A 27,095-nucleotide genomic window follows, 5' to 3' on the forward strand; every position below is an offset into this window, starting at 1 on the left:
ACTAGTATGTAAAAGGGATATACATTTCTATTTATTTGCTTGTGTGTAATTTATTATTATTGTGTTTGCATGATGTAGGGTTCACATGCATCATGGCATGTGTTTGAAAGTGGAAGACAACTTTGTAGACTTGGTCCTCTCCCACCTTTACATGAGTTCGCACTTAGATTGCTTAGATTAGACTTAGCAACAAGTACTTATCTGTTAAACCATCTTGCCAACTCACAAGAAATGTGCAACATTTTTAAATAAAAAAATTATTAAGAGAAAAAATTTTTTGGTGACATAAATTAATACATTTGTGTAGAGGAATGAATACCATTTAAAATATCAGTCCTCAGCTGGACTGTGATGAAGCACACCTTTAATACCAGTACTTTGGACTCAGAGGCAGCCAAATTTCTGAGTTCGAGGCCAACCTGGTCTACAGAGTGAATTCCAGGACAGCCAGGACTACACAGAGAAACCCTGTCTCAAAATAAATTAGATAGGCAGACAGACAGACAGACAGAAAGATAGATGATAGATAGATAGATAAATACATAGACAGACAGACAAATGAAGTGCCAGTCCTCAGTCAAGAAACAGAGAAGCAGTTCAAAATTAAAGAGTTCAAATTAAAATAAAGACTGACACATAGTTCTATACTTAAGACCAGAAAGGTCAATAAAAGGATACAGATACAAAAACTAGGACCTTTGAGCCAAGAAGAACATTCCATGCACAGGGCAAAAGTCCCACCTGTGCCTTTTACATATTTATTCCCTACCACAGTTTTATTCTTGAGTTAAAATCAGCAAATACTCTGAACTCATGACTTCATTTAAGTGAAAAAAAATCGAAAGGTTTGTTTACAAAATTAATACTTTTTAAATACCAATGAAAACACACTAATGATAAAGAAAAATTGTATCATTCTTTAGTTGGTAAGGAATGCTGTATTAATCACCAAAAGTAATTACACAGGCCAACTTCATAATGTTATAGCATTGTACTCTTAAACTTTTAAGCAACGGAAGTAAGTTCACATCACCAGAATTCATGTTTGACATATTTATGGTAGAATCTTTACAAACCAGTTCTTGCCTTTCACAAATATCTTTCACTGCCCACGTGGGGTAGCACAGACAGATCAGAGACGCTTTCCTCCGGTGGTTTATAAATACTCCACACAAGTCCTTGAGATCATACTCACAGCTTTTGCAAAAACACCCATGACTTCAGGAAACTGGTGTGTGAGAAACGCTATCATTGCTGTAGAAGAACAGAGTCCTGCTGTAAAGTGGATGAAAAAAGGAAGCTCCTTCTTTGGATAAACAGAGACATGATGAAAAGCTGCAAGGAAAAAAAAGTAAGAGGGAGTTTTATTTCAGCATAAACCGGTCTTAATATTTTAAAATTAATTTAGCTTTGAAAATTAAATATGTAGTTAAAAATAAGAGACAGCTATTAAAAGTAAGAGACAGCTATTCTGTGTATCTGCATAGTCAGATGACTGTACTGGGGTCTGGGAACAAGGTGGCATCGTGGGAAACAACATGGACTATAAAGTCCTGCTGAGGTGGTTCTGAAAAAGAGCTTTGTCACTTATTAGCTGTGCACTAAACACAGACGTTGCTATGGAGTTGTTATGATGAACAGTATAGGCACTTAATAATTGTGAGTTGTTATTAATTCTTGTTCTTTGAAAGCTCAGCAAGTAGTGTAGAGATAAAGAACAGACATGTCTTGGGAGATTGCCCAGAAGCACTGCTTAATAATTTTACACAGTTATCCCTATGTTCTATGTGTGACACTTCACCAAGTGCTATGGAAACAGAACTAGAAAACCAACTAGCAAACGAAGTCCTTTGGCTTATTTTATCACATCTATATTCATAGGTATTATTTTTCTAGTGTTTGAGAACCTCATTATTAACTTTATTCAAGCACTTATGTATTAATCAAAGTGCTTGGACAACAATAATCTGGAGCTAAGCCTTTTAGCATGGCCAATGCACAGTAGGTGCTCAATAAATTTCTTTTAAACTGAAAGCTATGTGAAGACTTCATTAGTCAAAAAGTTGACTGCTAGGACACCAATCCAGGAATTCCTGATGTAATATCCTGCAGCAGTAAGGAATGACTAATTCTATGCTGAACCAAGGTCAGCTATAAATTTCACTTTTTAAAAAACATAACGATTAAGAGAGAAGGTAATACCCAAGTTTCCTTCAATGGCTACAATATTTTATATATCTTTAACTATATTTAGAAAGGATATAACAAAAACTAAATTCATTTAAAAAATGCAGAAGATTTCCAGAGCCTCAAGCCACAGTTTGTATAAAAGCACAGCAGCACTGAATTTTATAAAGTCTAAAATCAGAAACTGCTAATGTCATTTCTCATCATCCCAAACCAGCAATCCCTCCTACCCTACTCCTCATACACAAAAGGCTGACTTCATCCAACAAACAAAGAGAAACAGACTCTGGTATTTCAGAAGACAGGGAATAAGACAGTAAAATTAATATTAGCTAAAGTGTAAAGCACTTAATGGTTTTTAAAGTTCTCGTTTAATTGTTGAAATAACTTTAGATAGTAATATTTTCATGTTGTAAGGTAGAAGACTGTACAACTTTAGTTAAAAAAAATTCCTAAAATACGAGACTTTCTATTTTAAGAGACCTAATTATTTCTTTTTGGATTGCTTTCTGTAGATTCACTTGTCAGTCAATGTTTGGCTAATACATCAATATAATGGATGACTGACTAGTACAGAAACACCCCCTTGGAACGAAACTTCAAATTTCATCACTGGCTTGTAGAGAAAAATTTAGCAGGAGGCATAAAAGATGACAAAACAGCTATATGAACTAGGGGGAATAGTTCAAGTCTCAACTTATGAGTCTATAAGCAAATTCCAGAAAGCTGTAAGTCATATCAAGGCCAAAGGAGAATTAAAAACAAGAACCATTAAGTACTCATGGGTATTAGGACTCCACATTATTAAAATTTCTTCATTCTACCACAGTCAGAAACAGGAAAATAAACTCTAAGGACATACACTGTAGCAATAAAGCCCTCCAGCAGATCCCTCTATGTCCTGGAGGTGCAAACCCTGTATAAGTTAAGACTTAAGACTTAATGAGTTAAGGCTCATCAAAACAAAGAAACAAACAAACAAAACCCACAAAAACAAACAAACAAGCCCTAACCAAGAGCTGGAGACATGGCTAGTGGCTAAGAGCACTGGCTGCTCTTCCAGAGGGTCCAGCTTCAATTCCCAGTACACACCTGGCAGCTCACAACCATCTGTACCTCCAGTTCCAAGGAATCTGATGTCTTCTTCTGGCCTCTTCAGGTATTGGGCATGTATGAAGACATACATGCAGGCAAATACTCATACACATAAAAATAATTTTAAAATTTAGAAATATATATTTTTAAAAACCCTGTGTGATCTTTAGCTTCTGGCTCTGACATAAGAAGTATTAATATGTATAGTTGGCCTTCAATAATAAAAATATACCTGTAATGCCAGCATTCAAGGAGGCAGAGGTGTGTGGATCTCTGTGAGTTTGAGGCCAGTCTGGTTTACAAAGTGAGTCCAGGACAGCAAAGGCTACACAGAGAAACCCTGCCTTGAAAAACCAAAACAAACAAACAAACAAACAAACAAACAAATTATAAAATATAAAGGAAGGCATTCTTTTAATACAAATGTATTATCCTTTGCAATAAAAAAAATTGTTATTTGATTGTATGTTCTGAGACAAGGCCTTGCTATTTGTAGCCCAGGTTGGTCTCAAACTTACACCCCTCACTCTCCAGCCTCCCAAAGGCTAGGATACAGCATGTGCTACCATGCCTGGGCATAACACACTTGTATACTGACTGACTTAAAAACTGACTTCTTTGCCCTAAAATATGTTTCTTTTAAAATGGAAAAATAATAGCTAACCCTACCCTAAGGAGGCAAATGCAATTGCTCTCCTTAATGACCTCCTAACTGCCAAAGTCAATAGATTGTTCTCAGTAATTGCCTTTCCTAGTGCCTCAGCTGCTCCCTCCTCCTCACAGGGAAGTTTCCTGCCGTTAATTTCAAGGATATCTAGTTCTTGACTCTTACTACGCCACCACTAAATCTTCACCCAGTTTCTTGCCATCAGCTCCTTAGAAAATTCTGTGCACTCTTGGATCCACCCTTGGGTTACTCCTCACACAATCCATTGCTCCTTCTAATATCAGCCTCGTACAGGACTCCTTGATCTCTTTCGTGAGATACGGAAAAAGAAATGTCAGGGCTCCGGGTAATTCTATTCAAATAACCTTTTCTGTTTCTGTATACAGCTTACTTGATGAGGCATGAACACCGAGATAAGGTATAAGCTCTCAGAGAGCAGAGGGGCTGCTCACATGGCTTAGTAAATGCTGTACAAGCATGAGCACCTGAGGTCAGAGTCCCAGCACCCACATAAAAACCCAAATGCCACATGCCTGTAATTCTAGAGCTAGGAAGGCACATCTGTGGTGCTCGATGGCCAGCCAGCCTCACTGAACCTGAGCTCTAGGTTTAGTAAAAGACCCTGCTTGAGAAAATAAGATGGAATGTCATTGAGGAGGATATCCAGTATTGACCTCTGGCCTCCTCATGCACATGCATACACCAATGTGAACACACACACACACACACACACACACACACACACACACGAGCTGCAGAAATGGGTCAGAAGTTAGGAGTGTTTGCTCTGGCTTGCAGAGGGCTTTAGTTCACAGCAGACACATCAGGCAGCTCACAACTTCCTGTATTTCCAGCATCCTTTTCTAGCTTCTGTGGACACCTGCATAAACATGTGTGCATCTATAGACATATAAGTAAAATAAAATGAAAAAATAAAAACTTAAGATAAAAACACTATGGTTTGTATCCTTTCACTATTCCTAATTGTCTGAGAAAGTGCCAGATTGATTTCCAAAGTGGTTGTACAAGTTTACATTCCCACCAGCAAGGAAGGAGGGTTGCCCTTTCTCAGCATACTCTCTAGCATGTATTGTCACTTGAGTTTTTTATCTTAGTCATTTTGATGGGTGTAATGTGAAATCTCAGGGTCATTTTGATTTGCATCTCCCTGATGACTAAGGACATTGAACATTTCTTTAAGTGATTCTCTGCCATTCTATATTCCTCTACAGAGAAATCACTGTTTAGCTCTGTACCCCACATTTTTAAATTGGATTATCTGATTTGTTGCTTTTGAACTTCTTTAGTTCTTTATATATTCTGGATATTAGCCCTCTGTCAGATACAGGGTTGGGAAGATACTTTCCCAGGGGAGCAACAGAACCAAAATATTTGGGTGTAGGGGTCTTTTCTGAGACTGATACTCCAACCAAGGTAACCTAGAACCCCTGATCAGATGTAGCCCATGGTAGCTCAGTATCCAAGTGGGTTCCCTACTAAGGGGAACAGAGACTGTCTCTGACATGAACTCAGTGGTGGGCTCTTTGACCACCTTACCCCTGAGTGGGGAGCAGCCTTGCTAGGCCACAGAGGAGGACAATGCAGCCAGGCCTGATGAGACCTGATAGGCTAGGGTCTTATGGAAGGAGAGGAGGACCACCCCTATCAGTGGACTTGGACAGGGGCATGGAAAGAGATGAGGGAAGGAGGGTGGGACTGGGAGGGAAAGAAGGCGGGGGCTACAGCTGGGATACAAAGTGAATAAACTGTAATTAATAAAAAACATAAAAACTTAATTAAAAAAAGAAATTTGGTCCCTCAGGGTGGCACTATTATGAAGTAGAAGCTTTAAGAGATGTGTCTAGTAGGAGGACCCTGTCCATCAGAAGAGACTGGGAAGTAAGCCTGCCTGCCTTTCTTTCTCTCGCCCCTTCTTACTGGTTCAAGATAGAGGCACTTGCTTATCTGCACAATGCTCCTGCCCTTGCTAGCCACTTCACTGGCAGATCTGCCAAGGGGCAGCCCCTACTGAAAGCCCAAGCTTCACCACCTTTGTAAACTTTGAACCTCAAAACTCAAGCTCAATAATCTTTCCTCACAAACCCTGTGTCATGTATTTCATTATAGTAACCAAATGGCAACTTATGGGACACCCACCTTTAATCCCAGCATTCAGAGGCAGGTGGATCTCTGGGAGTTCAAGGCCTCCCTGGTCTACCTAAGCACCAGACCAGGGATACATAGTGGACCCTGTCTCAAAAACACAAAACAAAACAACAAACAAAACACACAAAATGAAACTAACAAACAAAAAGGTGACTAACACAGAAACCAATCTAAAAGTAATCCAAATAATTACTTGTAAGTTGAAGAACACAGCAATATTTACTTACTGGGCAATAGCTCTCTATCAGCAGTCTCTGTGCAGCTGGGATAAGGGTAAAATAGATGTCCTTTCTCTAATGGGTATGGAATCATTCTAAAAGCTTAGGGGGAAAAAAAAACATTAGCAATCAATCTTATCTCATTTGCTATCTATGCTATAAATCAAAGCTATTCTGCAGACACATTTTTATAATATTTTTCACAAAACATTTTGTCTTCCTATCTGGAGAGATGTTTTAGATGAAAAAAAAAAAGTGACTAGAAGAAGAATGCACAGGAGAATGAAGGAGATTTACTAGAGAACAGTGAGTGGTCCGGTCTGAGTCACAGGGAGTAACCGCTAGAAGGTGACGCTGGCTGGGTCTTCCTTTGCGCCAGTCTCTTCACCACAATCAGGGTCTTAACTCCACAAGTATACATTCTGCTTCCTAGAGGAACCTTCCACAAATTTTGCTGTGTATAATTGTTGTGGCTCTGAAGCTAAAAGAGTTCACGCTGGCTTAGCCCTCTCCTGTGAAGCTCACTTAAGAACTTCTGCCAGAATGCAGACATATGCCCATACACATACAACAAATTACATTTTGAAAAAGAAAGGATATTCATATCCGATTCAGGCATCATGAAAGTCTTTTCAGTGTCATTCAGCAATCAGTGCTAACATAAGAAAAAAACCACTCATCAAGATGCACGAACTGCAGCATACGTTCTGTGCTTGGTGACAACCTCTCGAAGACCAAGCAGAATACCAGGCAAAAGAGAAATACACAAAATGAATGAGAAAGTCCCTGGGTTTGAGGGCCTTTCAGTCAACTGGAAGAAACCCAGAACTACTCAAAAGCATTCAACTCTTCAATTGCACAATTTCAATTTGATTGAATTCTCCATTGCCAATGTCAAGCACAGTACATGACTGCTGCTAATAAGTGGTTAATTCGGAGATTCCCAAACTTATTAAACAGGGGGTCCAAACAACTTTAAAAATCTATGTTCTAAGAACTCAGGAATATTAAAAAATAGACACAAATTCAACAATTTTATTCTTACTTCATTTTGAACTAAATAAACTTTCAGCTGGCTGTGGTGATTTGAACCTGTAATGTCATCTACTCAGGAGACCAGGGTAGGAAGACTGTACAAGCTCAAATTCAGTGCTGGCCCGAATGGCAACATAAAGCAATCCATCTCAAAACAAAACAAAAGGTTTCTTAATAGTAAAATATATTTAGGAACCCCTTGGATGCTGTGTAGTTTCTCAGCCGTGGGACTGGCTCAGACACCACCATTCTCACTTCCTGCTCCACACTGATTCCTGTCATGTTCCTTCTTTTTGTCATAGCAGCTTACAAAATGAAAGTGCAGAATTATGAAGCCCCTGGACAGAGATGGACCTAATGCTGAAACTGATCTCTCCCTGAGTTAACGGTTTGGGTAGTATCTCACAGATGCCAAGTGCTCCCATTAAAAATATATAATAGACTTCTAGTAGAGCGATAAAAAGAACTGTCCAGTGGGAGTGGCCTTTGGTAGCCTACCTCTGGGAGCTAACACTGTCCACTGGAGTAGTGAAGAAGGGAAGGAGGGGTAAAGGAAAGGTTCTTCGCTGGCATTTTATAGCAAGAACATGGTTTCCAATTATGACCACAGGTTTACATGTGCAATTTTCATAACGTACTTGGTTGACAATGTATGGCCAAAAGAAAAAAGTAGAGCTATAAATTAGCTAGCTTGTTTGCATGTTATAATGCAAAGAAACACTTTTCAGACATAGAATCAAGTTCTAGAGCAGCCAGTGAGATCCTGTTGCAAAGAAAAGAAGAGGAGGAAGATGTAAGAGAGGAGGAAGCAGGACAGGCTAAGTGCTAGGCCAGCTAGAGTGAGACTCTTGTCACAAATGAAAGAGCAAAACAAAACACAAATCAAAAAGTAGCAGAATACTGACACATACTACAACACTGACAGACATTGTTGATATTACATTAAATAAAACAAATAAAATACAAAATGGTAATTACTATGCAAATGAACTATAGGAAGTACCTAAACTCATATGCCAGAGCACAGAACACTGCAGATGGCCAGAATGATAAAAATAAATTAACTATTTCTGTGTATAGAATTTCAGTTTGGGAAGACGAAAAGGTTCTGGAGATGAGTGCTCATGATAGGTGTTCAGCAATGTGAACACATACAATATTGAACTGGACACAGAGCAGTCACAGCGATAAACTATTATACCACAATTACAAACTGAAGCCAGGCGTGGTGCTACATTCTCACAGTTCTAGTACTTGGAAGGTAGAAGCAGGAATCAGAAATTTAAGATCATCTTCAGTTACACAGGAAGCTTGAAGTCTGCCTGAACTATATCAGACACTGATGGAGAGACAGAATAAATAGAGTTGCTACACTGGCTAGTTTTTAATTTCAACTTGACACAAATCAGAGTCACCTGAGAACAGACAGCCTCCATTGAGGAATTGCCTCCATCAGACTGGCCAGAGGGAATGTCTATAGGACATTGTCATAATTGCTAACTGATGTAGGAGAGCCTAGTGGTGGTGTCACCTCTGGGCAGGTGAGTCTGTGCTGTGTAATAAAGCAAGCTGAGCAAACCACAGGAAGCAACCATGTAAGATGCTCCTCCTTCTGTGGTTTCTGCATGAAGCTCCTGCTTTGAGTTTCTGCTTTGGCTTCTCTCAATGATGGACTGTAAGCTGTAAGATGAAAGAAACCCTTTCCTCCTCAAGTTGTTATTGGCTACAGTGTTTATCACAGTGACAGAAACCAGAACAGTTGCTGTAGGTTATTAGAAGAATGATTTCATGTTATTCACATCTAAAAACAAAAAAGACCATTTTTATTTTTTTGAAAGAGTTCTGTGTGTATGGATGCTTTGCCTGCATGCGTGAGTGCATATCAGTGTATCTCTGGTGTCACTGGAGGCCGGAAGAGAGCAATAGATACCCTAGAACTGGGTGTAGGGCGGTTGTGTGCCACTGTGTGGACGCCGGGAACCAAACCCAGGTAGGTCCTCTCCAAGGGCAACAAGTGCTGAATCACCACTCCCGTTCCATAAACCAGATTTCTTTTTTTGAGTGTGTGTTTGTGTTTGTGTGTGTGTTAAAACAGGACTGAGTGCACAGCTCAATGATACAGCATGTGCTATTAGTATAATTAAAGCTTTCATTTCAACCTCCCCCACCTCATCACCAAAACAAAACCAAACCAACCAATCAACGAAAAACAATAGCAAAACTTAAACACATTTTAAAAGCTTATAAGCTAAAAGGTATACAATTTCATTTTTTCTCATTGGAAATAATACTCTAACATTTTCTTATTCTGCTTTTCCTAAACGTGGCACCAATATACATTAAATTATTTATTTCTTGTACAAAATATAATGCCACAGAGATCAATCAATGCAAGTCCTCCTGAAACTCACAGTCTCATTGAAAAGACTGTCTGTGGATACAATGAGCAGTAAGAGAGCTTAGCATTGCATCTGGCAAGGAACACTTACTGCCTTCCCACGTGCACTGCAGGAGACTCAGAGCACCTTCTATTCGTTTCCAGTGCTGCAGATGAAAGAAAGCATAGGCAATTGCTTCACTATCTCCTCGCTTCAGAATGTGCTCCGGAGGCAAGATTAAACTTTTCATCTCTAGTAAGTACTGCAAAAACAACACATCCATGCCAAGAATTTAAATTGTGTTAAAAGCAAACATCCACAAAACATTTACTCAAATGTTACAAATTGGTTTAAACACACACATTAAATCTGTTAAAATGACATGCAGTTCCAACTGAAAACCTGTTTAAAGTATTTGTTATACTTGCAAACCTCCTTTTCCTATAGGTAAAGACAAAGTGACAAACAGCTTATGCAACCTTGCAAAATAAAAATGGAAAGTTAATTTGAAGAAATAATGTAAGTAAATACTTTGCAAAAAGCAATTAAATATAAAATTATAAAATATGGTTTCTTGAAAATACTTTGTGTCAGACTTACAGGGCTGCTTAACTATAATTGAAATCTAAAATTTAAAAAACTACCCAAGCTCTTGTTTTACTTAAAAAAAAAAAAAAACTAATAGAAAAAACTAATAGAAGCTTTTCAAAAATCACATAAGCTAATCCCTTCTTTTTTTTTCTTTATTAATTAGACTTTATTCACTTTGTATCCCCCCTGTGGTTCTGTCTCTCTCCTCCCGTCCCAATCCCTCCCCACCTCCACCCTCTGCTTGCATGCCCCTCCCCAAGTCCACTGATAGGGGAGGACTTCTTTTCCTTCCTTCTGATCCTAGTCAATAAGGTCTCATCAGGAGTGGCTGTGTTGTCTTCTTCTGTGGCCTGGTAATGCTGCTTCCCCCTCAGGCGGAAGTAATTAAAGAGCAGGCCAATCAGTTCATGTCAGAGACAGTCCCTGTTCCTATTACAATGGAACCCACTTGGATAGTGAGCTGCCATGGGCTACATCTGTGCAGGGGTCTTAGGTTATCTCCATGTATAGTCCTTGGTTGGAATATCAGTCTCAGGAAAAACCCCTGTGCTCAGATTTTTTGGTTCTGTTGCTCTCCTTGTGGAGTTCCTGTCCTCTCCCACTTCTTTCCTAAGATTCCCTGTACTCTGCCCAAAGAGGCTTTTCCAAGGATAGTCCTTGCACTTTATTTCCTGTTGACAGTCATGTTTGGCATTGGAAAATCAGCTGTAGCAGGGATGTATGAAAAAAAAAAACAAAAACAGGTTAAGAAGAAAGAACACTGACAACTGTATGGGGTTGAGGGAGTTTTCACAACTCTACTTAAAATGGAAAAACTGGAGCAGACATAGATTTTCCCATCATTCTCTAAATAGAGTCTTCCCTCTTATCTACCATTATTTTATCTGCCCAGGATGCAAATATTGGAATGTCTTGTGCCCACATGTGTACATACACAAAGACATAAATGTCGGATTTCAGACCCAGAACAAGCCGCTGAGCTGCCTATTTAACATATCAGAGCAGACCTGGCCTCTGGATTCTCCCAGCATCCCACCCTGGCTAACTGTTACAGGGCATGGCTGGCATGCCCTGCCCTATATGCTGAACTTTCCAGCCCAGGGGCTGGGCTTCCACTTCCCCAGGGGTTCTTCACTATATAACTCTCTCTCTGTCTCTTTCTCTCTGTGTGTGTGTCTCTGTCTGTCTGTCTCTCTGTCTCTTCTTTCCCTCTCTGTGTGTGCAGGCTCTTTCTCCCTTCACCCCTTCTCTGTCCCCCTGTTTGTATGGCAACATCCCTGGCCTTGTTCCTTGGGAACTGTGAACCTTCCTGAGAACCCATCAGAGAGCTGCCCCCAATAAACATGCCTTTATACATTAAAAAAAAAAAAAAAGAAAGAAAAAAAAAAGAAAATACTTTGTGTCATCATTCAGTCCTGTTTTCTTTTATTTCCATTTTCTGGGTAAAACACTTAACTGTGGGGAAAGTCAATTGATTAATATTCACCAACTACAAGACAATATACTCAAACACCAAAAAAACTAAACCCACATCATAATGAAACATGCAGATTTCTTTAATAATTGTAATCAGACTGTGGTGGGGACCTTATCAATGTATAAGCAATTGAGCTGAGTGCAGAGGCACAAGCTTGTAATTCCAGCATTCGGGGAGGCAGAGGCAGGCAGATCTCTGTGAGTCAAGGCCAGCCTGGTCTACAAATCAAGTCCAGGATAGCCAAGGCTACAGAAAGAAACCCTAACTCAAAAAACAAAACAAACAAACAAACAAACAAAACCCCACAAAACAAACAAAAAAACCCAAAAAAAGTATAAGCAGTTAGTATGTGGGTAAAAAACTACCAATTTTATCAAGTTTTAAAAACAGCTTTGTTGAGATATAATTCATATAGCATGGAGTTAGATTATTTGAGATAAACAATTCAGTGGTTTTTATTATAGTCAAAATCATGTGCATCGATCACCACAGTCAACTTGTCACATTCTCATTACCTCAGGGAGGAACACTGGACCTTGTGATATCTTTCTCACCGCCTCTTCAGAGCCAAGCATTAACCTATTTTCTATCTTCATAACTGTCCATGTTGAACATTTATACAGATAAAAATATAATATTACACTAATGCTGTTATGATAATGTATAATATATGCAGAAACTTGTGACTGGTTTATTTTATTTAGCTCAGTTTGGAGGTTCATGTAGGTCACAGAATGTGTCAGTGCCCCATTCCTCTTTAACATCAAATAACATACCATCATAACTATACCACATTTACTTACCCAGTCATTAGCTGTTAGACATGTGTCCTCTCCACTTTTTGGCTTTTAGAGATAATAATGCTGGGCTGGGACATGGACTAGCTGGTTGAGTGCTTGCCTAGCATGCATGAAGCCCATGGGTTTGATATCTAGCATAAACCACATATGGTGGTGCATGCTCACCTGTAATCCTAATACTCAGGAGGTGGAGGCAGAAGGATCAGAATTTAAGATCATCCTTGACTATACTGTGAGCTCAAGGCTAGGGTGGCATACATGAGAACTTGTCTCAAAAACACAACACAACTCAGAAAAAGCAAGCAAACAAACAAAACAAATGATAATGTTAAGTATTCATACACAAGCTTTGGTATAACTATGTCTCATTTCTCTTGGGTCTCACCTTGGAGTGGTAATGCTGAGATATACAATAACTATATGTTGATTTGAGTTCATATTTAAAGATGATAAGAATATGGATCATTACACTGGGCATGAGAAGATATGAGAAGTCACATTCAAAGCACATGGCCATTATAAGTACAGGCAAGGCACCAGAAAGCACAGAGCATCACACATTAAAGGCATCAGTGAAGTGCCCATTATAGGGTCTTTTTTTACATATGAAACAAAATTTTATCTCATGCCATTCATACATTCATTCACACAGTCACTCACTCACTCATTCATTCATTCATTCATTCAGAGACAGTGTCTTAACTATGTAGCCCAGGTTAGCTTCAAACTTGTAATTCTTTTGCCTCAGCCTGTTAAGGGATAGGACTATAGATATGTACCACCATGCCCAGCTTATCTCAATGTCTTGAAGAAAACATTCCTTCTAATTTTGCAATCTATAGCAAAAACATGGGGCTTGAGGTTCAGCTCAGTGGTAAAGCACTTGCTTGGCAAGTTCAAAGCTCTGAGCTCAATCTTTAGCATGTCAAAAGAAAACCAGAAATACAAAAGCAGACACTAAAATCAGTAAAATCATAGTTATTACATTAACCAAGTTTATGACTTTTGGTAAGAAAGATATAAAAGTAGCCACTGGTGCACCAGATCTAATATTAAGTGGATGACTTTAAACAAAACCTTAAAAATTTAGTGAGCTAACTGTCCTAAGACTGAGATCTGTGCACTTTCCTTAAAGCAGGTCTGAAGCCGTCTCTGAGCTTAAGTAATTTGCTCCTAACAGATGTGTCATGAAGTCATATAGTAAATTCCATTTACTATATAAAATAAAAAATGTGTAAAAGAGGGTGTCTTAAAAGACATAGTCAGATATTTTCAGAGTATAAACTGTAAAGAACATAGTTAAAGCCGTTAATTTTTAAGCTTTCTTGTAAGCAATAAGATACAGGAAGAATCTTAAAAATAGAAGTTACAAGGATTTAAAAATTTAAGCTGTAAGTAATGAACATGCTCACTGCACTAACACACCTAAGATGATACTTCTCTGTTTACGAAGGACACCTCTCCGCGCAGTGCAGAGCTGACTGCCCATCTTTAATTACTCTACTCTTGATGTTTCTGGCTCAAGTGTAAGAATGCAGTCTGCTCATCAATTTATTTTAGCAGATGTCACAAACTATGAGATTATTTACTAATCCAGTTTGGGGACTTAATGTTTCCTATTCAGTGTCTTAAAAGGAATGCAGCAGAGGTTGGTCTTGGCCAGGGAAAGCCCATTTGCTGCCTGGTTGCATTCTCTCTCTGCAGCGCCCTGCACCTATATTCAGGAGGGTAATATTCTTTCTAATCCTTTCTAATCCTGGCCCATTTTTTTGAAACACAGTAAAAGATCACTCACACCAGGCAGCTGTGGGAAAATGGACTCCACTGCCTGACCTCTGACAGGATTCCGCATGCTCCTTGAACTGCACTAAGAGCTTCTTCAGGAGGACGCAGACAGTATAAGCACAGTAGGATGGCATCTAAGACTAGGTCACAGCTCCAGAGGAGAACTGCTAATTCTTAAATCAGGGCCACGTCTACTAAAATGCTAATTTAAAAACGTGCAGGGGGGAGAGGCAATCATTTCCATGAAAAATGTGAAAGCTTTAAACAAAGCTTATGACATGGTATTTAGTGTATGAGTACATGTAGGCAAAAGATATTTGGTTAATAATTCTATCAATTTAATATGTCCAGAAAATTTTTTTGAACAGCAACTATATAGATTTTCACTGTCAACTATTCTCAGTGTCAATGCATAGTACAGAAATATGACACACTTAATAGAAAATTGTAATTCAGAAGTTTATATTTTAAATTTTTATTTGTATTTGTTGCCACTGTTGTTGTTATTGTTTTGGGTCAATATTGCTATGTAGCTCAGGCTGGCTTCTAACTATAATTTTTCTGCCTCTGCCTCCCCATCGCTGGGATGAATGGCATATACCACCATGCCAGGCTCAAGTTAATGATTCATTTAAGTTATTTTATTTTATTTATATTGGTGTTCTGCCTCCATATATGTCTGTGTGAGCATGTCAGATACCCTGGGACTGGAATTACAGACAGTTGTGAGCTGCTGTGTAAGGTGCTGGGATTTGAACCTGGGACCTCTGGAAGAATAGACAGTGTTCTTAACTGCTGAGCCATCTCTCTAGCCCTGCCCCCAAGTTAATTATTCATAAAAATCCCTTTGACTGGGGATTTAGCTCAGTGGTGCTTGCTTACTACACATGAGGCCACAGATTGAACACTCAGTGTCACCAAGCAAACAATTAAAATGATGCACTGAACTTTCCCTTACACTTCTGATGTTTCATTATCATGTCATATATACCAGCAAAAATCCTTTTTACTTCTCTCAGCGTGTGCATGTCTGTGTGCCTGTGCGTATGTCTGTGTGTGAGTGTGTTACTGGGAATGGAACCCAGGATGCCCTGTGCGCTACATAATAACTTTTACCACTGAGCTAAATCCTCAGCCTAAATGTCGTTTTCAATTTGACTTTAAAGCAAAACATTTCTTCAGTTTTTACCAAAGTAAAATTTGGCTCCAGGTACTAGCATCACTTATTACCTGGTGCTAGTGAGTTAGCTCAGTGGTTAAAACACTTATTGCTCTTTCAGAGGATTTGGGTTTAGTTCCCAGGAGCCACATGGCAGCTCACAACCCCCTATGACTTCAGCTATATAACTTTAGTCTTTGTGGAGATCAGGAATGCACATGATGCACACACTCCCACACAGGAGAAACACTCACACAATTCTAAACAGATAAATCCTGTTTTTAACATACTTAATGGGCCTGGAGGGCAGTGCAATGCAGAACACGTCCTCAACACATGCCAGGCCTTGGCTTCAATCTCTAGCAAAAAATACAAAAGTGCACTTAAAATAAGATAGAAGGGTATTACAATACTTATTTTATGCTCTTCAGAAACTGCTATTCAAGAGTTCCTGCTATCCAGCTGCTATACAGCTTAGGCTGTAAATTAATGCACAACAGAAACTATCCTTCATACTTTCCTACAGTAACAAGCACATTCTACTACCTAAAACAGTCACTGAAATAGTGAACTAAGCTGATCTGATATTTACAACTAAATGTTTTCAAACTCATATATCAGTTTTTACTCAGAGACATTTTGAATATGGGTGTGTGTGTGAGAGAGCATGTATGTGTGCGTACATGTGTGACTGTAGAGGCTAGAGATCAATGCTAAATGTCTTCTATCACTACTTTCAAAATTTTTATTTACTGTTGTAGCTATTGTTATGAAGTAGTAGTAGTAATGTATGTGTGTGCATGTCTGAAGGTCATCAGAGAACAACTTTGCGGAGTGGTTTTCTCCTTCCACCTTTACAAGGGCTCTGTGCTGTGAAGCTCGCAACATCAGCAAACTTTACCTGCAGGACTATGTCATTGGCCTCCCCAACTTACTTTTTGAGACAGGGTCTTTCTTTGAACCTGGAGCTTATTGTTTTGGCTAGACTGGCTGGCCAGGGAGCCCCTGGAACTTGCCTGTGTCTATCAGACTTGACAACCCTCCCCTTCCCTTGTTGGGGTTGTGGACATACCTGGCTTTACATGGTGCTGGGGATTAGAACTCAGGTCTCTGTGGCTGTGCAATTAGCATTTTACCCACTGAGTCATCACCTCAGCCTTGAGAAATGCACTTTCTATCTCTGAAGAAACAAAACCAACACAAACAAATAATACAATAAGGAAGGAAAGAAGGAAAGAAGGAAGGAAGGAAGGAAGGAAGGAAGGAAGGAAGGAAGGAAGGAAGGAAGGAATCCATTCTGCTACCCAGAGTTAACTTTTATAAGGAGAATAAGGTGAAAAACTGAAAGATGATTTTGAGTCTTTTTCTGCTTAGAAAAGTACACATGTGATATATAAACCTACAGATATTAACAGAGCTATGCCAGGAAAAAAAGAAAAGTTTCATGTTTGGAGAATAAAAAGAAAAATAAAGATAATGTGTCCACATGCATAGAACATGTCTCGGCATGGTGCTGGAGACTGAGCACGAGACCAAGCACATGCTAACGAGCACATGGTAACTGAGCTATGGTCCTTGCTCCTATACCCACTATACTGACTGCTGGCTCAAACTGTCATTACTTCACACAGGAATCTTCTTCTATCTTTTCTTTCTTTCCTTTTATTTTATTGGTTTTCTTTTTTTTCTGAGAGAGTTTCTCTGTGCAGTCCTGGCTGTCCTGGAATTTGCTCCGTAGACCAGGCTGACCTCTAACTCAGAGATCTGCCTGCCTCTGCCTCCAGACTGCTGGGATTAAAGGCGTGTGCCGCCACCACCACCACCACCCTGCTTCATACAATAATCTTACATATCTCTTTCTGCATATATACAGAAACAACATTTTAATTAATATATAATTGTTTATTAAAAGTTGAACTATTTAATAATGTTAAGAAATTACATCATGCTAGAATTACACTATTATCCTTAAAAGTAAAATAAAATATTAAACAAAGTTTGTAAAAACTTAAGGAAATGGCTTAAAATATTAATAGGCATAAAATGCTGATCCTTATAATTTTTTTTTTATTTTTTGCTATGTGTTTTTGTTGTTGCATTGTTTTTCAAGACAGAGTTTCTTTGTGTTGCCCTGGCTGTCCTGGAATTCACTCTGTAGATCATGCTGGCCTCGGAACTCAAAGATCCACCCGACTCTGCCTCCCAAGTGCTGGGATTAAAGGTGTGTACCACCACCACCCAGCCTGATCTTTAAATTTTTAAAACATATAATGTACATTTATTTACCAATATTTACTGTGTTTTATATAGTAGGTAGAACACTGATACTAAACAATAACTAAGACAAGAGGCTATTTCATTTTTTAAGACAGTTTTCTGCAATGTATGAGAACTGGGAATTTTTTAAGGTTTATTTATTTTATGTGTGTTTTGCCTGCATGTATATTTGTGTACAACATGCATGCCTGGTACCTTCAAGAGGTCAAAAGAAAGCATCAGATCTTCTGAAACTGAAGCATCAGATCTCCATTAACTAAAGTTATGGATGGTGGTGAGCCACCATGTGGATGCTTCTATAAGAGCAACAAGTGCTCTTAGTTGATAGTCCATCTCTCCAATCCCCAAAAGGCCTTCTTCTTACTGACAGGGAATAGGGGCATTAAAGAAGGACCCCATCTGCTAAAATGTGACTGGGGTACTGAAGGAGCAGAGGACACTGAACCATACTGTATTCATTAGTTTATGCTACTCTTACCAAAAGCCTTACAGAAGCAACTAAAGGGAAGAGAGGTTTATTTTGGCTCATGATTTGGGGGTACAGTCCACCAGGGCAACGAGCACAGTGGCTGAAACATCAGGATCCACACCGGGGAGGCATGGACTGTGATATGGCTTGCTAAATCGTGAAGGGCTAGGAAGCAGAGAGTTCCAACCAGAAGTAAAGCCAGCCTAGAATCCTCAAGCCTCCCCTACAGCCTATGTCTGCCAGCCTCATGTTCAGAAGGTTCCACAACCTCCCAAATAGTGCTCCTAGCTGGGGAACAAATGCTCAAACATATAAGCCGGGGGGGGGGGTGTCATTTCACATTCTAACAATCGTATTCCTCTCTTGGCCCCTACAGGTTCATAGCCCATCTCATAATGAAAACTGCATTCATTCCAATTTCAAGTTCTCCACAGTCTTATAATTCCAACACTATTCAAAAGTCTAAAATGTATTCTAAGACTCAAGAATATCTCTTAAATATTAAGGCTATAAAAAAAAAACAAATTATAGGCTTCCAATGTACAACAGCACAGATTAAATATTAAACATGCCCAATCAGGATAGGAGGATAATGAGAAAGAAACAGACCAAAGCAAGCCTGACACCCTATGGCAAGCACACACAAACACTACAGTACCATTTCTGGCATCTAGGGTCCGTGGTAGCAGCATCTGAATCCCGACAGGCTCGGGTGGTCGCACCACTACACGCTATTTGCAGCACACATGGCCACTGTCTCGGGCCAAATCTACTGGGTGTCTGCACCGTTCTTTGATAAATATTTTATGTTCCTGGCATTTCTAATGGGGTCTTTGCTGCAACTTAAGCTTCATTTTCACAGCTTCACACATTGAGTTCTAGGGGCATCTGTGAAAACCGACCCTGTTCCATATTGCCTGGCTTTGGAGTTTTTCTGGAATTGTGTGTTGCAGACTTCACTCTCATGTCCTGCATGCCAGGAAAAGCAGCAACACAGGAAGGGTGCCAAGTTTTGCTGCCTGTTTGAGAGGCAGCCTCAAATTAAACCTGCTAGACTATGGCTGCAGTGACCTCTGCATGCCTATGTGGCTGAACCATGGGAAACATTTTCCTAGGTGGCTGTCTTCAGCACAGCACACTGAAGGTAGCCTTTTCAAACTCTTCTTTCATATGTTTTTTAAATGGACTCCAGTTGCCCAGTGGTGGTGGCATACCTTTAATTCCACCACTCAAGGCAGGGGAGGCAGATCTCTGAGTCTGAGGCCAGCCTGGTCTACAGAGTGAGTTCCAGGACAGCCACGGTTACACAGAGAAACTCTGTCTCGTAAAACAAAACAAATGGCCTCCAGTCTATACCCTGGTCACTTTAATGTGTGGGGTTTTAACTAGTACAAAGGGTAAAGCCTTTCTTTCAAGGTGGTAATTTCTTTTAACAATTATAGTGGCCACTTTGTCCTCACTAGCCTTGTCTGCAACCTTAACTGAGTTCAAGCTCCACCAAAACGCAGGTTTTCATACTTTTCTGCTCTACTTTTTGCTTTCTTCACTGTGACTCTGGAAGGAAACAGGGTGTGCTGATTATATCACAGCCTAACTGCTTGCTATGCTATCTTAAAATTTCCTCCATCAAACAAATTAATCCAGTACTTAAAATTTAAAAAACAAGAAGTCACCAGCTGCAGGATGGAGAGATGGCTCCATGGTTAAGAGCACTGTCCGCTCTTCCAGAGATCCTAAGTTTAATTCCCAGGAAGCACATGGTGGCTCACAACCATCTATAAAGTGATCTGATGCCCTCTTCTGGCATGTGGATGGATATGCAAACAGAATACTAATATACATAAAATAAATAAATAAATCTTTAAAAAACATTTGTTGTGTTTATTTATGTATGTTTGTGTGTGTGTGTGCATGCATGTACATGTTACAACACATGAATGGAGGTCAGAGGACAATTTGTAGAAGCTGGTTTTCTTTCCACCATGTATGTTCTGGGGATGGAATTTAGGCCATCATATTTGATAGCAAGTGTCTTTACACAGTGAGCAATTTTGTCAGCCTAGTCTATTACTTTTTAATTCAGTCTCACTCATATTTTCTAGAAATGGGCAAGTTGTTAGCCAGATCTTTTGTCAGAAATGTAACATGAATAGTCTCTAGTTCAATTTTCAATAGTCCTTATTCCTCTCTGAAACTTCATGAGCTTGGTCTTTATTGGCTGCGTTTCTAGATATGCTGATCTTCCACAATGGCCCATTAAGCTCTTCTAATGTCATTCTAAAACTTCTCTAGTCCATAGCTCCAAAGTTTTCCACATTCTCCCTACAAACCAGCTGTAAAGACATGGTCACGTTTCCCACAGCAAAGACCCATTGTTGGTATCAATTTTCTTTATTAGCTCCTATCGCCATGACCAAAATCTGAAAGAAGCAAACTAATGGAGGGGGTGTATTCTGACAGTATGAGGTTATATAATGTATTATTGAAAGGAAGGCATAATGGCTGATATGGCTGGTCCAGTTGAAGCAGGAGGTTGAGATACAGCCTGTTGCATCTCAGAACAGGAAGGAGAGAGTTGGAGCTGAACTAAATCAACCTACAACTCTCAATCCCTAGACTCTGCTTCCAAAAGGTTCTGTAACCTCCTAATACAGTACCAGTGGCTAGGGACCAAGTGATCAAATTCAAATACATGATCCTGTAGAGAATGTTTCATACTTCAACCAGAACACATGCTTTAGCTTATCACACCAACAAAGACTCCTTTAAAAATAAGACAATGGGTGATCGAGAGCTTAGAGAATGACTGATGGAAAAGACAGTGGAGATTTAAGATACCTAATCCAGGTACGCTGACATGAGCTAAGAAGCAGAAGGGGTGGTAGGAAGGCAGTAGGTATTGTAAGCAGACTGAAGAGCCCCCATCAGTGTAACACTAAAGCTTTGATTCTCATCCTTAACAAGGAATAGACAGAAGTCTTGAAGCAAAGTGAGATTTGTTAGTTGGGTAGAAAACTGGCAATACAGTGGAAAGGGGCTAACAGCAGGAAGATCAGTGGGTAGTTTGTCTAGTCATCTACACAAAAAATGGTCATGTTTTTGAGATCACTTCTATAAGTTTAGAGATTCATATAAAATACTTGGCAATTGTGTGGAATACTTGTAATCACTGTCCTTGGGAAGCTGAGGCAGGAATACCATGAGGTTAGCCTCAGACTTTTTAGCAAGCTCAAGGCCATCTTAAACTACATAATGAGATCCTACCTCAGGAGGGTGGTGGGGGAAAGGACAGGAATAGAAATGTCTGATAACATATACAATGAGCAAAAATAATGGTTACTTCCAAAATAGAAGTTCACCAAATAATTTTTTTTGTTTGTTTTTTTACTTTAGACATTTTTGAAATATTTATATTGGTTTTTCTGCTTGGTCAGTTGTTTTGTTTTTGAGGTAGGTTTCTTTGCGTATCCCTGGCTGTCCTGTAACTCACTTTGTAGGTAAGTCTGGCTTCAAACTCAGAGATCTGCCTATCTCTGCCTCCCAAGTGCTTTATAAAAGTAGGTAGTAAAAGTATATAATACTTAGTGAGAGTGGCGATGACTCTATCTGAAAGACGTTTTAACGATTATGCTAGTCTTTCGGAAAGGGTAGAGAAAAAAATTAGTGTAGGAAAGCCAGGCACAGTGGCATTCTATATGCACTTAGAAGGCTGAGGCAAGGGAACTGTTGTAAGTTTGAAGCCAGTCTGGTATACATAGCATATCCACCATCATCACTGTCTCTCTCTCTATCACACACACACACACACATACACACACACATACAAAGGATGAATGAAAAGAATGAAGTCATAAAATGAAGAAGAAAAAAATACTTTAAAATACATTTTAAAAATTTAGTTTGAAACCAAAAAATATCTGAAAAACTTTTATAGGATATAAATACAAGTCTGTAGCTGAGAAGCAAACCAGCATTAAAAAATATAGATTTGAAGTGGGCTTGATGGCACACGCCTGTAATCCCAGCACTCAGGGAGGCAGAGGCAGACAGATCCCTGTGAATTCAAGGCCAGCCTGGTCTACAAAGGGAGTCCAGGACAGCTGAGGCTACACAGAGAAACCCTGTCTCAAAAAACCAAAATAAATAAATAAATAAATAAACAAATAACTAACTAAATAAAAATATACAGACTTGGAAATTGTTAGCAAATAAAATACAGCTGGACACAAACCAAAGCCAGCATCCACTGTGTGCTGCTGGACCTCCTACATGACCTCAGAATGACCCATTGCTGTACTGGTAAATGAATGAGAGAAATGCCTGGCACCAATCTGGTTACTAAATACCTATTTTAGTTCCTTGTTTTTCACCATACATATCAAAATTAAAACTACTCTGGAAGCTATAATTAAAAGGCATAATGGTGTATGGGTAGGTATTTGCTCTCTGTCCCTCTCCCCACTTTTTCAGAGCTTGGGGATCGAACCCAGGGCCTTTCCACATGGGTGGTTTCTTTAAGAGTCTAAAACCATACCTAAGCTTACACTCAAATTCACTTTAATTTTCAACTGCTTTGATCTTTATAATTTATCCTTAGATTACTCTTTTCTATTACTTTGTAAGTCTTACAACAGCTTTTGACCAAAAGCAATATAATTCTGACCTGAAGTAATGATAATGCTTTATAATCTTCCTCTTCAAGGCAGAGGTTAAAGAAAAATCTCTCTGAAGACATCTGAAATTAAGGTACTTTGCTCTTGATCAGTCATGCACACAAAGAACCAATTTATCTCTGCAATTAGTGTTCTCAGTGCACATTCTATGAGATTAGACAGGCAGGATGAATGCAGAGTCTGTGTATATGTCCTGGGAATTAAACATAATTCCCATAGAGAAAATAAACAGAACTGCTATGTGAATAAAGGAAAAAAAAAAAAAGACACAATACCTACTAGCAGCAATAAAGAGGAGAAAGGGAAGGGAGGCTATGGAGGATTCGACACCTATGGAGGACACTTGGAAAACCACATCACCCTATAGAGGCAGAAGATTTTATAGTCCAACTCTCCCCTTTAGGCCACACTGCTTCATTATGGAAAGGCAAAAGTCTCATTGGCTGTAAATATGGACAATAGACTTCTACACCACTTCCCTATTTCTCCCTTTTCTCCTACTGTGCGACCTGGAATCTCGACTCATTGCCATATATAAAACCAGTGAGGTTTTATATATGCTGCTAATATGCCCACTTTAACTAATGAAATACAAACTAAGGAGGTACTATCTTCTACACTGGATGAAACTCAGAACATCCTACAGGATTCTATTTCTGATCTGCTGTGAGGATTTTACTTTGTTATTTTCTTTTTTACTTTTTTGAGATAGGGTCTAACCATGTGGCTCTGAGCCAACAGAGACTAAGCGGCTTTTGCACTGTGATTACATGTATACACTTCTATGCCTGGCCCAGAAAGTTTTTCACTTTCTGTTTATCAATATATTTCTTAAAAAACTCCTGTACTTACAGAAATTTCTAGGTGTAGTTTGCTCTTTTGGAAAGATAACACTAAAACCAGCTTGATTTGGAAAATAAGAAATACCTTTTAAAAGCTACAGGTGTCATATGTGCTCAGAATACAGAAATGTTAAGTTTTTATTACTGGTTTTATTTTTATTATATATTTTATTTTTGAGATAAGGTTTTAATCCCAGTCTGTCCTCTCAAACTTGCAATGTAGCTGCAGATGACCTTTTCATTTGTGATCCAGGCATTTTAAACTATAGTTTAATAAAGAAGGATCTGGTTCATCATGGAAATCACCAGGATTGCTGGCATGGGCCACCACATGCACAGTTTTTCTGGACCCAGGGATTAATCCCAAGATTCCATTCATGCTAGGCATTCAAATGACTGAGGTATACCCTCAGTCATACGTTGTTTTCAGGCAGGGTGTCCATACATAGCTCAGGCTAGCCTCACCTCAAGATCTTCCTGCCCTGGCACCATCATTCCTAGGTTGTCTAATGTTCTGCTCATCTCCTAACCCTAACAGCTTCTCCAGCAATGCACAAATAAACTGTCCTCAAGGTATTAACTAGGTGAAATTGGTTAACTGCTAACTCTCTCATTACTATGTTTACCTTGTCCCTCGTTTCAAGCAATCCCCAAACTTTTACATGCTAAAGTAGAAGTGCAAAAATAATAGTCACATGGAAAGAGTACATACAGGAACAGACAAACCAGAATGAGGTAATGAATCAGAAAGAGAAGGTCTTAGTTAGGTTTATATTGCTGAGATAAAGACCATGACTAAACGCAAATTTTGGAGAAAAGGGTTTTATTCCATCTTCTAGGTAACAGTCCACCATGGAGAGAAGTCAGAGCAGAAACTGAAGTAAAACCCACAGAGGGATGCTGCTTACTGATCTGCTCTTCAGAATTTGCTTTCTTATACCATCCAGGACTACCTGCCCCAGAAGTAGCACTACTCACACTGAACTGAGCCCTCCAACATCAGTCATCAATCAAGAAATGCCCTAAAGACATGCTTACTAGACAATCGGATGAAGGCATTTTCTCAAGATTCCTGCTTGCCAGGTGACCCTTGCTTGTGTCAAGAGACATATAAACTAGCCAGCACAAACAAAGATCTTTACCACAGTAATCAGTGCTACTGGTTGACACTCACACACTACATTAAGTACTTCATATACTACTGCATTTAGTAAGAAGGCATGTTTCTTTTACAGTGCTTTCCATCATGAGTCTGGTTCTACTTCGTTAAACTGTAATTTAAAATACACATATCTTAGACATGCAGGCCAATGACTTTCAACAAATGTGGTCAAGCAACACCTCAGAGTTATCGTATCACTTCAGAAAGTTCTCCTCTGCTGTCAATTACCTATCCCAAACTCAAGAGGCATTTCAGCCACCAGAGACCACTGTCTACCCTTTCTTGAACTTCCTGCCCCTGGAGCCCATCAGTGTACTCATTTCTGTATTATATTTTTAAGTTTCACCTGTGTTTTTCTACTGTGGAGTGAATTGTAGCTGTTTATTTTGTTAATGGGCAATTGAATTGTTTCCAGTTTGGCATTATTATGAATAAAGTTCAATTGCTAAGTGCATCCATGCCCAAGCCTTTTTGTAAACATAGGTTGGGGTATGGGGCTTGTCGCAAACCTAGTGAGCTGGCTTCAATACTTGGAGCCATATACAGGTAAAAAGGGAGAACTGACTCTATAAATCTGATCTCTGGCCTCCACACCCGAGTCATGGCAAGTGTGCCCCCTCCCTCACACACAGAGACACACACACATACACATTAATACTGCTATGAAACAAGGTCTCACTGTGTAGCCTTGGCTGGCCTAGAACGTACTATGTAGACACAGAGGAAGAAAGCCATGCTGGCACTAAGGTGCTGAGAAGAGATGAGAAGCCATGTGGCAGAATGTACATTAGTATAAATGGGATAACTTAAGAGCTAATTGGGGAACAAGCCTAAGCTAAGGCCAAAGCTTTCATAAAAATAAAGAGTCTCTCTGTCACTATTCGGGAGCTGGTGGTCCAAAGAAAATCTTGTTATACTTACGGACTGGAGGATGGCTCAGCCGTTATGAACACTGGCTTCTCTTTCTGATCTAGGTTCAGTTCCCAACACCCACATAGCAGCTCAATAACAAACACTCTCTAACTCTAATTCCAGGGGATCGGATGCCCTCTTTTGGCCTCTGCAGGTGCCAGGCGTGCATGTGGTGCACATACATACATGTAGGCAAATACTCAAACACATGAAATAAAAAATTTAAAAAAATCTTTAGAAAAAAACGCCCCAGCAAATTATTATAGCAAGCTACAGCTAGCCCCTAAAGTTGAACTATACTATTCTAGCTAGTAAAGTATCATAAGAACAATTCTATCTACAGTAGATCACTGAATTAGAGGATTTAACACTTACAATTCCAGTGATCTATGATAGTTTTGCAGGGCACAAATGGTCTGTCTTTGAGGCTTGTGCACAAATGTAAATGCCTAACCAAGTGAAACCCCCAAATATACATAAACAGAAGTACACACTGTTTTCTGATCTTCCACTGATGTCAGTTTCAAGAGACAAAGTAATCTATGGTGATTGTTGGCAAGGTTATAGGAAAGGATAATTAGTACAAAAGAACTTTCTATAGGTGGAAATTTTCCAGGTTTGTGTCTACAGCTGTATCTTACCTAATGAAGCGGCTTATCAACATTTATGTCATCAACATTTATGTCTAACTCAGAAAACCTATTTGGAGGTTTCATGGGTGAACATACATGTGATTATGAGATTCACAATGACATGAAACATATTAATTAAGAGTATAAATGGCTTCCCGTAAAAGTAATTCATGTTTTTTTTGTTTTTGTTTTTCTTTTGTTTGTTTGTTTGTTTTTTGAGACAGGGTTTTTCTGTGCAGCCATGGCTGTCTTCTACTTTGTAGACCAGACCGATCTTGAACTCACAGCAATCTGCCTACCTCTGCCTCCCTGCACGCTGGGAGTACAAGCATGTACCACTACACCCGGCCATTTTTTTTTTTTTTAAAGACAGGGTCTCTTTGTTGCCTAAGCTGGCCTCAAACTCACGAATCTCCAGTCTTTGCTTCTTTCTAAGTGCTGAGGTAAAAGGCGGGCAAGGCCACACACTGCTACCATGTTAAAGAGTGTCATCCACAATAAAAACAAATATAATACTTTCTATAAAAATGATTTTTTTAAAATAAAAGCCAGCACTTGGAAGGATGAAAA

The 27,095-nt window shown here is 39.3% G+C and overlaps 1 protein-coding gene across 4 annotated transcripts in view; it reads right to left on the reverse strand.

Annotated features, from left to right (window-relative positions):
- Positions 1–915: 915 nt before the first annotated feature.
- Positions 916–27,095, reverse strand: part of St7l (suppression of tumorigenicity 7 like) — a 65,609-nt gene continuing 39,429 nt past the window's right edge. Inside the window, exons 12-14 of one of the 4 annotated variants that reach the window (XM_060392937.1) lie at positions 9,858–9,912; positions 6,343–6,435; positions 916–1,335 (exon numbers count right to left, since the gene is read on the reverse strand). In XM_060392937.1, coding sequence (XP_060248920.1) covers positions 1,157–1,335; positions 6,343–6,435; positions 9,858–9,912 — 327 coding nt within the window. In that variant the 3' untranslated portion in view covers positions 916–1,156. Of the gene's footprint in view, positions 1,336–6,342; positions 6,436–9,857; positions 10,009–27,095 lie in introns of all 4 variants that reach the window. The other 3 variants (XM_021634228.2, XM_060392938.1, XM_021634229.2) reach the window with 3 other exon arrangements.

This window comes from Meriones unguiculatus, chromosome 10 (genome assembly GCF_030254825.1).
Source record: "Meriones unguiculatus strain TT.TT164.6M chromosome 10, Bangor_MerUng_6.1, whole genome shotgun sequence".
NCBI classification, from domain to species: Eukaryota; Metazoa; Chordata; class Mammalia; order Rodentia; family Muridae; genus Meriones; species Meriones unguiculatus.